Source organism: Micrasema longulum, unplaced genomic scaffold, assembly GCF_059751315.1.
Source record: "Micrasema longulum isolate JH-2025_06_02 unplaced genomic scaffold, ASM5975131v1 h1tg001554l, whole genome shotgun sequence".
NCBI classification, from domain to species: domain Eukaryota; kingdom Metazoa; phylum Arthropoda; class Insecta; order Trichoptera; family Brachycentridae; genus Micrasema; species Micrasema longulum.
Genome location: NW_028278737.1, coordinates 406516 through 421444, shown reverse-complemented (window position 1 = coordinate 421444; position 14929 = coordinate 406516). Strand labels below are relative to the sequence as shown.

General features: G+C 30.9%; 1 protein-coding gene across 1 annotated transcript in view; it reads left to right on the top strand.

Moving 5' to 3' along the window:
• The window catches only part of SK (small conductance calcium-activated potassium channel), a 99996-nt gene that overhangs the window by 58895 nt on the left and 26172 nt on the right, over nucleotides 1-14929 (top strand). The window contains exons 4-5 of the mRNA XM_088236391.1: nucleotides 5291-5464; nucleotides 13236-13483. Coding sequence (XP_088092517.1) covers nucleotides 5291-5464; nucleotides 13236-13483 — 422 coding nt within the window. The remainder of the gene's footprint in view (nucleotides 1-5290; nucleotides 5465-13235; nucleotides 13484-14929) is intronic.

Here is a 14929-nt window from a genome sequence, read left to right as displayed (position 1 = left end):
ATCAACAGTTGAATCCTATATATACTCGTAAATGATTTTAACATGAGAAGTGTATCCTAATTTGTAATCTTAACATACATTTTACAGGTAAATGTTTTATTTTAATTAATAAAGTAAGTGATAATAACAGTGTTTAAATTTTTAAAAAGAATAATTTCTTATCTTTGTAGCGACCCTTTAATATATTGTTTTTTAATTGAATAAACATAGAAGTATTCTTTTAGGGTAGAAAATCGAATAAAATGGAGCCCTGTCAAAACTTCAAAAAAAATTGTTTGACCCATATAAGGACCACCCTAATGCACACGCTCACATACACTTGAACACTTACTCTCACACAAATACAAACACCCTCACCTGTAAACTTACTCTCCTACAACTACACACAAATCTACCCTTTTATATAATATAAAGTGTACTCACTTATTTGAATTGATTTAAATTCATTCCACTACGCTTAATAAAATCGTAGAAGCCCTAGAACTTTGCCCTCGCTATTTCGCACCCCACATCCACAGGGAAAATTCGTTTTCCCCACCGCAAATATTTAGTTTAATATTTTATAACAACCATATAGGGAATCGAACTTCAGACGTAGCGCGGTAGGCGTATGTTCTCACCATTATATCACTAGAAAGACAATGTACATACGAGTATACTTAAACCTTAATTTCAGAGAACTGAGTACATAAAATATAAAAAATTAATAGGGCTCTCTTTGTGTAATATAATATGTGACATATTAAAAAGGCCATGTATCATAAAACCTCTTTTATTCAATTTTACAAAAGCATTAAGGGTTCATTCTGTAGGCATCTAAGGATGTCAAGAGGCGGATCTTAATTAATCTCTGCCCCGGCGAACCTCTCCCTTGATCCGGTCCTGAATGACACCGCAAAGAAACTTCTAATGAGGCTCTGCCTTTTACGTGATTAATTACCGAGAAACAAATTATTTCACAAAACTGTAGACACCAATTAATTAGTTGGATTAATTAGCATCAAAACTATGTATTTTGAACTCGTCAGAATTATTTCAGACTTTCAAAGTGATTTGTTTTTGAAATGATTAAACAAAAGTTATAAAAATATTGCTGTAACATAATTATTTAAAAAAAAATATATTTGAAACATTTTTTTTTCCATGTAAAGTATTTAGTTTGTTAAATCTGTTTAATAAATATAAAATATGAATTCTGACATATACAAATACAATTCCAGACAACAATAACACAATCACATAAAAAAGCAAAGACAAACGCTGGACAGTCAAAAATATTATACGGACTTCAATACTGTGAATTGAAAAATAACACTGGAAACAGATTTAAAATCAACCTGAAACCACATAAACCACAACCACAAAAACCACCACCGCAAAACTATTTGATGACTACACTTACAAGACGAGACATTTTAAAGTTAAAAGTTAATCAAATAAATAAATTTAAAAAATAGGCCGGTTAATTTCAGAACAGAATGACCTTTGTCGTTTATTTTTAAGACTTGAAAAAAAAACAGTCGTTTTTTGAAACCAGCCAGTATATTTAATGTTTATAAGTATTTTTGCGCAAACTAAATAGTAAACTTTGTTGTTAAATATTTTTTCACAGAATTACGTAACCAAGTAAATTATAAAAGTATCTTAGTCGAGATATTTATTTATTTATTTTATTAACATTAACGGAAAATCTGCCTTTTACAATCAATTATAATATTAACATATTTGGCTTAATATATATTTTTTTTAAAACATGAATTTTATAAACAAGATTTATAAAAAAAAAAAAAACCAAAAATTATACAAGATTTATATTTGAAAAAATAGCCTAAAAATCTTCAGTAAAACAACAAGAAAATCATAAGTACTGTTTCACATAGCTAGTCAAAGTGAACAAAAAACTGGATATGAAATGCATGAATAAATAAATATAATTAGCATTCACCATCTTTGAAAAAGTTCCGAAGGTTTGTTCCATAGGAACAATACCCTACACTAAATATATCAGATACGTGGGAATAACTATGATTGATGAGTTATGATTGTGAGTTATGAGTTATGATTGCTTTTTAATATTTTTTTTAAACTCTTTATTTTACAATTTATATCTACATAACGGCGAGTATGTTTTCCTAAAGGAATTTCTTACTACCTCCTTAACTGTTCAGTTTGAGAAAATACACCGTAAAGATTAACATGTTCTGTAATTCCGATGAAAACGTGGAAAAGCTGATTGAAATGGTTATAAACGATCACCGAATCACAATCACAGAAGTCGCTGATGATGTTGGCATATCGATTGCCGCATGCCATGAAATTTTTTCGAATGTTTTGGGTATAAAACGCGTGTCGGCAAAGTTTGTTCCAAAATTGTTGAATTTTGAACAAAAACAGCGGCGAATGTTGCTCAGGGCTGGTATTCCGAACGCGTTTACAGCGCGCTATAAATGCGTATTTATTACGTAAAAACGCGCTATACCGCGTTATAAATTTGTTTAGAATACCAGCCCAGGTATCACTAAATGAAGGCATTGATGCAGGATTACTGAAACGTGTTATATCAGGTGACGAAATATGAGTTTATGGATATGACGTATAAACTAAGGCTTAATCGTCCCAGTAGGTGCATTCTGGATCGCCAAGACCAAAAAAGGATCGACAAGTGCTGTCAAACGTGAAAGTGATCCTTACTGTGTTCTTTGATTTTAATAGCATAGTGCATCATGAATTCTTGCCACGAGGTCAAACGGTCAAATAAAGAGTACCAACTACAAGTTCAACGCCGTTAACGTGAAGCAATCCAAAAAAAATACCCGGATTTGTGGCAAAACAATTCATGGCTTTTGCATCATGATAATGCACCTGCTCACACTTCATTGCTAGTTCGGGAATTTTCGGCCTTAAACAATATTGTAACAATTTCCCAGACTCCACATTCATTAGACATGGTTTTTTGTGACTTTTTCTTATTTTCAAAAATAAAAAAAAACCCAGGACCGTCGTTCTACAAGCGTAGGTGACATTAAAAGCGCATCGCTGAAAGAACTACAGGCTATCCCAAAGATCGACTTAAAAAAGTGTTTCGAGGATTGGAAGAAGCGCTGGCTCAAGTGCACATGCTAATGTGGACTTTTTTGAAGGCAACAACATAAATGTAGACGATTTTTTTTTTCTTTCAAAAAACAAACATTTATTTTATTAATTTTCTGAACACACCTTGTTTATTTTATTCATAAAATAATAAAATAAAAAAATTGTCATGTTATTATATTCATGGTTAAGTTAGGTTAGGTTAGGTTCGGTTAGGTTAGATTTAAACTGAGAACTTATGTCCAGGAATTAAACTGAGAACTTATGTCCGCTATGCAAAAGATTTTACCATGGATGGACACAGGAGCAGAGGGGACGCTTCTTCGAACTGCGTGCTGCTTTAGTCACTTCATCAGTGAACTTATTACAGCATTTAGCAACCATTTACAATTGAAGACAATTTTATCTCTGATTCAAATACCGGTGCCAGCTTGTAAACATAAAGTAAAAAATCAACTGAAAACAAGCAATTTTTTTTATTCTTTGAAGAAACATTTGCATTTTTATGATTTTCTGAAATATTTATATTTTCAGAGGTATTTTTAACAAATAGTATATAACTCAATACTAGAAAATAGAAATCCATTTGTCGCTAAGCGGGGAGAGCGAAGCTCGGACCTTTGGCCTGCGATTCCGCGACACAAAACCACTTCCCGACTTTATGCCAATCTGGTCAGGAATCAAAACTGGAACCAAATGAACTGGAGTAAAACGCAACAACAACTATATAAGAGGCTAAAGAATATTTTTTAATCTCAAAAAATAAATTACTCTCAAATATTTTTTTATGTCTTTTATTATATAGGTACTTGGTATTCTTTGGAATGTAAAAATTTGCTTCTGAATGTGACTTTTAAAAGTTAGTTTCTTTTATCAAGGTAATTTTAAAATTTTCAAGTGTTTCAAAGCCATGATAAAGTTTTTATTGCGTGGTTTCAAATCTTCAGTGAAAATTTCCAGATAACCATTTTGTTGAAGCCATATAAAATTTCTGAAAATCAGCAGTTTTTGTTAATGTCGGTTTTTCCGAGAAATAATAAATTTTGGTATTTTTTTTCGGAATAATCTTTTCTGATATCTTCACATCTTATGTTCCAAAAGTCAAAAAAAAAATTAAATTTTGAGTCCTCAAAACTTTTGGAGATTCGGTACGTCAGTCATTATTCCCTTATCCGCACCTAAAAGAGCATAGGGTACTACATTGGTACGACAATGGTATTAGTCATACGTTTAAATAAGGTCTGAGGCTTTAAAATATAACAGATATTTTTTTTTGTTTTTTTGAAAATCGAACCAGGTACCTTACGCATGGAAGGCAAATGCGCCAACTGTCACCCTGAGAGGTGAACTAATCGCCATTTGTTTATTTTTATTTTTACCTTGCTAGATAGATAAAACAAATACCTTGCTAGAATAAACCTTTCCGAAACTTCTATATGGAAGTTCCGTAGTGCAGATGAAAGAACAGTTATACTCATTATATGTGTATGTGATGCTTTACATCATAAAATGAGCTTTATCCTCCGGGGACCACTAGTTAAACCTGAGGATGTTAAAGAGCTTGCCCTCAACCTAAGAGTTTGGCACTTTATAGACCTGGGCTTGGAAAGCGAGAACTATTTACGGAGACCCGTCACTATAGATCTTCACAGGTCGCAGTGACGTCAGGAGTTTACATAGCACTTACTTTTACCTCTAAAAAAAGAAAAAAGTGCATAAAAATTTAGTACGAAGAATTACTAGGATTGTGATTGTAATTTAAATGAATTATTTTAGTCCAAACAAATAACTTAATATTACTGAATAGGAGAATAAGGGTTTTTTTTTTGTACTAATATTATCCTGGCTTTTTTTTATTAAGTCCTTGATTTTCCCATACATTGCCCATTACGACTTCTGAAAAGTAGAGTATCAATAATTAATCAATTAATGTGTTATAGTAGGTACAGCAACGGAGAATAAATATGAATAAGATGTTCATTGAATAATTTTACATAGGTAGTGTTTTTTTTTTTTTTTTTTTTATTTTAAATATTCAAAATTCATCTCATCTTTGGTATTTAGAAGCAACTTGATGGATTCCAATTTGTGCATAAGTTTTCTCGTTTTTTATTATAATAATAAATTACAATGAACTTTCAGCAATAATTTTCAAAAACAAATGAATTTTTTATTTTTATGTGTTTTATGTTTGTTTCAGTTATTTATGATAGACAACTGCGCTGATGACTGGAGGATAGCGATGACGTGGCAGAGGATATCCCAAATCAGTATAGAACTTATAATCTGCGCCATTCATCCAATACCAGGCCAATATTACTTCCAGTGGACCACCAAACTGGCCAACAAGGGTGGAATAATGGGCACTGAGACGGTTAGTAATTATAACCATTACTAATTACCAACATAACGTTTAGAGCCATAGAGCCGTTTAAATAATTGCAGCAATTTAAGACAACGTTTAATTAAGGTTTCAAAATACCACTTTGTCACAGTCAAAAAACGTGCAATCTGAAAAAAAACGGTGTTTTATTGTTTATTTATGTAATAAAATCTCTTGTACTTTGAGACCTCTGACGAGTTTATTTTAGAAATTAAAAATGTATGTTTTTGAATTCGAAATTTTAAATTTCTATTGAAAACTAAATCTGAATTATAATAATTATAATAATAATTATAATAATAATTACGTTTTTAATTTTTTTATTTAGTCTTACAATAGTACAAACATAATACATGAATGTCCTTATATTAACTTAAACCTTATTAAAATTATAATATATGCTCATTATAAACATTTCCAAACAATATATATGCACATTTGAAAGCTATCACAAAAAATATTGCAGAAATCGAAACATTTTAAAGAAATTCACCATATTACAAAAAAATAAATTTAAAATAATCCCGAGAGAAAAAATTACAGAGACACGAGGATAAAGTCAATGCCAAAAAGAAAACCCCTTCAATACAATGATTTTCGTTCAAAAAATCATTAAATTTTTATTTTGGAAAACCCACAAAAAAACTTATTTAAAGCCAACTCGAATACAATTGCTTTTAAAGAGCTAATTTATCTGTTTATTTAACTTACATTTGAATGAAATTATTTTTTTAATGTTCTCTTATTTCTTTTAATACTCTTCTTGTTCTTCCGGTGCCTTGTCGGGTCCCCCCGACGTTGGCGATTACTGCTGCAAACGCATTTTTGTCCCGCCCGATTATTATACATATTCCGCAGCTAGGACGACTGCTTACTGATGCGCTCGCTTTAGTAGTTTCTAAAAAAAATATGACCAGAGTGGTTACCCGTTGTCTTTTCTGGTAGATTTTTATGTTGAGGTCACCTTTCCTAAGCTGGTGGGTTCTGGTTCGGAGGCCCCAAAAACTCGCCCGTCATCCTCTCGTTATCTGCTGTGATGACACCGTTATGAGTGTGGTCTTATTGCTCAGAGTTTGCGATGTGGGCGCTAACGAACTGAACCGGTCAGCTGTGTTGCCGGCGGAGTGCAACTGGGCGTTCGCAGCAATGTATGGAATCACACCCTCCAGCAAGATGTAACTCACTGCGACCCTTCTGATAGTTTATACCCCTTATTTCATTTAAATGCATAATTTTTGCCAGTTTTCGGGTCTATTCGTGATTGACATTGATATACTGGTAAGAGAAATGTAAAAGTCTAGTAATAGTCTAGTGTGGCGATGTCGGTTACGGCAAAATTCAGTAACGGGTGAAAATTTAAAATAAAAGTGGAATAAATCAAAATACAGTATTTTTATTATTATGAGTAAAATGAAGTTCTATCAAGGAATTTCAGTACAAAAACTAACTTTTCTTATTGTAGTTGTAATTTATTTTACTCACAATATTTTCAAAATATTGATTTGCTTAACAAGGGTTCGACGAAATACTGATGAACCTCAAATGATTACTCTTTCTTGTTGTTTTAGGTTCAATCTTTTTTATTAGGTTTTTTAAGAATAAGGTATGTTTAAGTACAACATAATACCTTTTAACATTATAATACCTTTTGCCATTGAAATTTCCTATATTTGTGTGTTAATATTTTTTATGCAAGATCTAATATGTGGTACCTTTATTGCGGAAAAAGGTTTAAGCTTTAATGAATAATTGACTGTGGCATACCCTTCTTTGGTTGGTTACCTCAATTCTTTTCTTCTTTTAATTTGACCTGATCATTTTATCATACCAAAATTACAGGTCTAAAATTGCTGCAATTAAAAAGTATTTTTCCCTTATAATCAAATTATTCCCACATCTGACTGAAGTTTAAATAGATTCTAATTCCCAAATAGCTTAATAAATAAGTGTGACGCCATGCGATGAAACGGCATTGTTTTTGATAGATAAAAAAAGTTTTCTTATCATTTAAATCATTATTAATAAATTCATCACTTATTTTTATTCCGCAATCAAAGCATTGTCTAATAAATGATATCTTCATCTTTTTCTGCTTTTAAAAATGAGCAAGTCTAAAAAGCTTTCATCATGGATGAAAGTGCATTAAACGGTTGTGTTTAATTTTGTAAATGCCATTGCGTTTATGGCAATGGTTTTTGTTTTGCAATTGATACCAAATATTTACATCGACCTATTAATGCGCATAGACGCGTCCTGAACCCACAAAAATGATGACACTCAACTCAAACCCAAACGTTTTGTCTTGCGCAATGCGTATTTAGTTATTGTTTTACCGCCAACCGGGTGTGACGTGAGCTTGACATTTTGAATCAAAACCAAAATGCCTGCTTGTATTGTTATAGCATGTTAAAACTATTCAAATTAACATTGCAGAAAGGAAGGTGTTATTTTTAATTGGTAAGTATGTGTTTGTAAGTGATTAACAAATATTGAAATAATTCATAATTAAATATAAGTATTTTTTTTTTTTTTTTACTTTATTTTTGCACCACAACATATCAGGAGGCCCAATTACAGTAGTGAATTACATCACAAAATACCCAGGCTTGAGAAAAATTACATTGAATTTTTCTGTTCTCACCGGGAATCAAACCCGGAACCTTCCGTGAGTGAGTCAAGCGTCTTGACCACTACACCATGGAGGCCATGTCAAACATCGCCTACCGTTTCCTTACTAACAAGGACGCACTGGTAAGAATACGTTTTCAAAAATTTAATGAATTAATGCGAGTAAATGTTATTTAAGCATCCTCTAAAACCCAGTAAAAAAAAAAATGATAGAAATTATAAGAAATTAAAGAAAAAGTATGATTGAAATCCATAAAAAACTCATTTTGTCTGGAAACTATTAAATATATTTTTTTTATATACTTTTATAATTGTAAGTAGTACCTTTATGCACTCTCGTCAAATGTAGCCCTGATATAAATGAACAAACTGGGTAACTATGCGTACGTTTTCTAGTAACGACTTTTTTAATTATCTTACTAAATAGGGTGCGTTTATGTGTTTGAATAGCTCGATGGATATTTAAAATTATCATATAAAAAAAAAACTCATCTTATTTTTCATTTGCATTCATCTTCACCGTGGTATTCCTTTACCCAATCAATCATTTATGCATTTTTCGAAAACAAAAAATTAAAATCATATTTTTTTACACTGTAGGGAACCATATATAAGCAAATTCAGGTCTGTATTACTATTTGAACTCATGTTGTAGATTCTGTGTATGTATGCATGTGTTTGCCTGTTCATGTGTGCGTGTTATTTTTGGATGTGTATTTCCATAGTCTCTACTAGATCTCTGATACCTATCTAAGTTGTGTTTCTTCTTGTTCTGTATTTTACGTTGACACTTGCAATGTTTGTTTGTATCTTATTGCTTGGTTCATTATCGGTTGAAAATATCATGAGCAACTCCCTCTTCGAAAGTATCATCAACATCTCATATCCAATTTTCTATTTTCAAACAAAAGTTTAGTTTGTTTAAAAGCAAATTTAATTCCTCAAAAGAAATATATGAAAAAAAAATGGTTCAAAAATATTTATGGTGTGTATACGTTTTATTGGATATTCAATGTTGTGTTTTTGTCACACAAGTAAAGACCAAAAACTTAATGTAATTTTATGAAGTACGAAGGTTGTATGAAATGTTTTGGACCTCAACATGAAGATGACAGCACTTGTCAACAAAAATTGGGGATGTGTTTGCGCATGCGTTGAAGGGTACTCATAAAAATTTCGGCCGTTTTAGACGGGCAGTTATTTTTTGACAGTCGTTAGAGTGCGTTTCTATAAGCGTTTTTGTAAAAATTGAGTATTAAGCTGTTATTGAATATTTATTGTTGAAAGACAATACTTCTATGCAAATTAAAGACGAGTTGGACATAAGACACTGTGTGTGGGAACTCTGTTCCATTGTATACCACAGAAAAAAAATTGGCAGCTGAATTTAAATGTGGACGTACTAGCTTGAATGACAATGAACGTTTGAGACGACCAAAATCTGCAAAAACTGAAAAAACATCGCTCAAATTCACCAAATGGTGCTGGACAACCGTCGGATTAAGGTTAAAGAGATATCAAAGTCTATGAACATGTCCATAGAATGCGTTTGTTGCATATTAAAACAAGATATAGGTATAAAAAAGCTGACTGCACTGGGTGCCTCAATTTGGACCAAAAACGTGTTAAAATGAACATTTGCACCGCTCTGTTGGTGCAGTTAAGGCTCAATAATTCAGAATTTTGGCGCCGATTAATGATTAATAAAGTATATGAAATATGCATTTACTATGCTACTCCAAAAACAAAAAAATAATTCAAACAGTGGATTGCAAATGTAGAATCGACCCTAAAAAAGGCAAAAATGGTTTCTTCAGCTGGGAAAGTGATAGCGGCTATTTTCTGAGATAGTCATAGAGTTATTTTCATAGATCACCTAAAAAAAGGAATAACTGTTACTGGAGCATACAACGCATCATTAATTGATAAGTTGAAGACAGAAATCAGGGAAAATCGCCCACATTTGAAAAAAAAATGCTTCACCAAGACAATGCACCTTCTCATACCTCAGCGGTTGCCATGGCAAAAATCCACGAATCACAATTTGAGCTGCTTGACTACTCTCCTTACCCACCAGACCTAGCCCCAGGTGACTTTTTTGTTCCTTAAGCTGAAAATTGCACTTGGATGACAGAGATTGTCATCTAATGAAGAGGCCATCACCTTTGTAAACGACCATTTTACAGGGAAAGACGCTAACTACTATTCGGATGGGTTGAAGAGATTGGAGCATCGCTGGGAAAAGTGTATCGATGTAAAAGGAGACTATGTAGAAAAATAAAAAACAAATTTGAATTAATATTATTTGTTTCATTGTTAGGTCGGAAACATTTCGGACAACCCTCGTAAGAGGTTTTTTTTAAAAATTTAATTAAAAAATATTTGACATGTTGGTTTTTAATTTTTACATCTAAATATTTATTTATATCTCTGTAATGGAGCAAAATGCTCGTGTTTAGACAAGGAGGTCGGTTTTCAATGACACGGATGAGATTTAGATTAATTTTTTAATCGTTAAATAAAAGGAGCGTTTTTAAAATATTCAATAAAAAAGTATCCCTTTAATTTATTTAGTTGGGATTGTGTTTTTAATGCGTTTGTAAAAGAAATGATTTTAATTATATTTTACAACGGTACTTTTTCGGTGCAAAATTTGGCATTGCTTTTTTTTAATGCTTTGAAGATCTGTATTGCTTGGTAAAATTAAAGACACTCAGACACTTGGATTTACTGTGAAGAAACTTTGAATTTATTGTAATATGATTATGATATTAAAAAAACAAGTATCAAAATATATGTATGTGTTGATATTGGTGGTACTTTTGTATGTCAATCAGTTTGAATAAAATACCTAATGGACCAAGTGACATAGTATAGCTGAGAGGTTGAAACACTTTTCTCACATTTTTGAGTGAATATTTAAGTCTTTTAATTCTAAAATTTATATGGTTATGATTTTAGTGATGTAGGATTGTTAACTTCAATTTTAAATTACAGCATATTTTAATTATTGGTGTCGTGAAATAAGAGTAAATTTTTTGATCTTGCAACAATTAGATTAAACTATCAATTACTAATGTAATTTATTTGTAATTTGTATTGTGAAGTAGAGAGCGTCGTTAGTCAATGTTATTTGATTATAATTATTCATTTAAATCTAGACAGTTAAAAATTATTAAAACCCTATTTTGCTTTTTAATATCAAATAATGTATTTTTCAACTCAATGAAAAAATAATTTAATGAACCTCTATAGTTTGATATGTAGTGGAACAGTACTGAGTTGTAAATTAACTGTTTAAATAAATTTCCTAAAAAGAAACACAGTTTAAGTTATCATTTTATTCTTGTTTATTTATATACATACATGGTACTTTTTCTTTCCTTCTGTATGAACACTTTATTGAGCGTAATCGGTGTTAAGGCATTGATTTACACTATGATATGTATTTATTTACCGTCCTGAAATAATATATTTCTAAATATTTCATCAAATTGAATAATCATGAAAACGGAATTTAAAAAAAACTGAATTAAAAAAAATACAACCTTCTTCAAAAAGAGAAACAGTAAAAATAGTTTTAAAAATATAGGAATATAAAGATACAAACTAAAAAAAATGACAGGAACAATGCTACCGAATTTGCTATAATAGAGTGTTACATCTTGAGGCAGTTTTCGGGACTGAAATCATTCACCCATTTTTTAGCAAGAAAAATAAATTGCTCTTTCAATTAAACGTTATGGTGTTTTTCTGAGAGTGCCGTTCCAATTCAGTTGGCATGGTTCGATTAGGCAAGAAAAACGTTTTTTTTTTCTAAGAACGATGTTAGATAATATTACATTAAAATTCGTTTTATCCATCGAAAAAAGTCATAACTCTTCAAAAATCAACCTCTCTTCAATTTGTGTTAGTCGATTTACAAAAACAGGATAAAAAGGTTGTACATAATTATTTGAGGCTTATTCTAAAACAAAGGTGAAAAAGTATCAGAAAACTCGTATGACTAGCGAGGATCCAACTTTGCTTGCTATTTCTCAACATACCCTGTTGTTACAAGCTTTCCAAGTTCTCTTTAGTCCTTCCTAAAACGTCGTCTTAAACCTTTTGATTCAATTATTACTCAACTCTAGAAGACTTTTATACGTTTCCTGCTCCATGGGAGACGATTCTTATCTCTTGCATCGCGCACTCATATTAAAAGCACCAAGAAACTTTTAAGTCTTTACCTCCCATAAAACTTTTCCGGGGAGAAGTTTGAAGAGTTCAAATATAACAAATGCATTCTTTTTAGTGATCATAAGTCTTAATCTTATTTTTTTATGTGTATTTGATGGTTCATTTTTGGTGCTTAGATAACAATAATTGCATTTTTTACATAACAGAATAAAGGGTAACGTAATGCTTTATTATAAAAAAGTCGCATTTTAAATTACAAGTGAGAATATGATTTTGAAAAATTAAAACAGGTAATAAAATATGTGTATTTTTATTAATCATAAATGAATAGATATAACAAATTAATTTTCAAATAAATTTATTTTATTTATCAACAAGTTATTATATTTGTATTATTTCGATATTTTCATTCAGTCAAATAAACTAATATTAGAGCTGCTGTTACGAGTATAAGTTTTTTTAACCTTTCAGTATTTTTTTATTGAAGTACTTTTTTAGTGAAAAATGGTTAATTTTATAACAAAAATCTAATCTTTTTTTTATTTTTATATTGAAGAACGATACTACTTTAATGGAAAAATGGGAGTGAGAAACGCGTTTTCGTATTTTTTAAAACGATTTTTTTTTCCAATAAAATGACGTGAAATTAGTTTTTGTGCTGATAAAATCAGCTATTGAACTAAATTGTGAATAGCTACATCCATAAATATAGTAAAAAATGTATAATGCGTATAAATTATAAATATAGTTGCTAGCTATCTAAATAGGTAAAATGACCTGTTCTGAAATAGCAAGCAATTATTTATTAGATTTTTTTGTATTTTAAAATATATATTTTTTTTAAATCACACAAATAAAATACATCTAAATAACATGCGAAAAATATGATGTTTTTCATAGTTACGAAAATGTCGTTTTTAAACAATTTAAATAACATAACTAATTCCATGATCAGGTCCCTTATGACGTGACTCTCTCGCTGCCAATGTTCCTGAGACTATATCTGATATGTCGTGTGATGCTGCTGCATAGTAAACTCTTCACTGATGCATCGTCAAGGAGCATAGGAGCCTTGAACAGAATAAATTTTAACACCCGCTTCGTCCTCAAAACCCTGATGACCATTTGTCCTGGGACAGTTCTCCTGGTCTTTATGGTATCCTTGTGGATTATTGCAAGCTGGACTTTGCGACAATGCGAAAGGTAATTATCATATTTTTACAAATAAAATATTTTTTTATGGTGTCTATTAATGTTCTTTAAGATTCATCTAAACTCAGTCTTGTTTGCCGATTGCAAAAAATGCGTACAAAATAAAAAATGGTTATGAATTGATATAGGAAATCACCAGAGTATCAGAACTATAAAAAACAGTATTTATCTATTTAAAATATTTAAAAAAAAACGATAAAACTGCTTATAACAAATATTTTTAATAAAAATTAAATTAATACTGTTATTTTCAACCATAAAAAGTATAAATGTTAACAAATGTATTTTCATTCGTTGCCTAGTAAAAATAGAATCAAACCATATGAATTTCACACAAATCACTTTCCCTTTTCGCATCTAATGGTGCATTAGGCACTGAATTGGTACACAAATCGCAGCGTATCTTGATCATTTTTCTTGCACAAAGGTAAGATGATTAGTCTTACGCTTCATGTACCAGTCCAAGGACTATGGAATATTTGAGTGTGAAAACACCATTTAAAATAAATATTTCAAATCAACCATGCCGGGAATCGAACCCGAGACCTCTTGCATGGTAGGTAAACATGCTGACCATTACACCACGAGGCCGACTAAATGAATGAATATAAATCTCACGCACAGCAAAATAATTTTTGATATATTTTACTTTATGTAAGTCAGCAGATGGAAGATTTAAGGAAAATTCGATGTTCCAACATTACTTTACACACCATTTAAACGAATAGCGTATACCAACCAATGACCGGTCATAAACCCTAAAAATGATTAGACTTTAGTATTTTCTCCTCAAAAACGATATGTTTCTCTGTTACAATATATGTAAAGCTATTTATTCTTAAATTTTCGACTTTCCCATGGCCAGATGGAATGAAAAATACATTTTTGTGAAAAAAAACTGAAAAATCAAATCAAACAGAGATTTAAGCGCCTCGTAGTGAACTGGTCAGTGCGTTTGCCTACCATACATACCTGACGTCCTGCGTTCGATCTCCATCCGGAAAATTATAAGTTTTCTTGCAATAATAATTTCATTGCGATTGATGTTCTCTGATACTTTGTGATGGGAGAGCAAATATGCACCATTTTGTGTGGATGAGAGAATGACGATGATTACATTTGAAAATTAAAAAACAAGCTGTCTTAGTAATTTCGAATTTTTAAAAACAATTTTTCTCTCACTATTATCCGAATCAAAAAGTACTGACTTATGTAGCACAAAATAACAATGTTTGTAAAAAATCATGTTTTAATTCAAGTTTAAACAATAAAGGTATATAACATTTTTATTAGGTTCTCACGAACTAAATTAGTACATTTTTGAAGAATGGAAAATATGTTTTCAATATTGAAAATACTACCACACACTTTTACAATTTTAAACTTACAGCAAAGTAAAGGCAAATGAGATCTTATTTTAGAAAAATCTTAATTTTG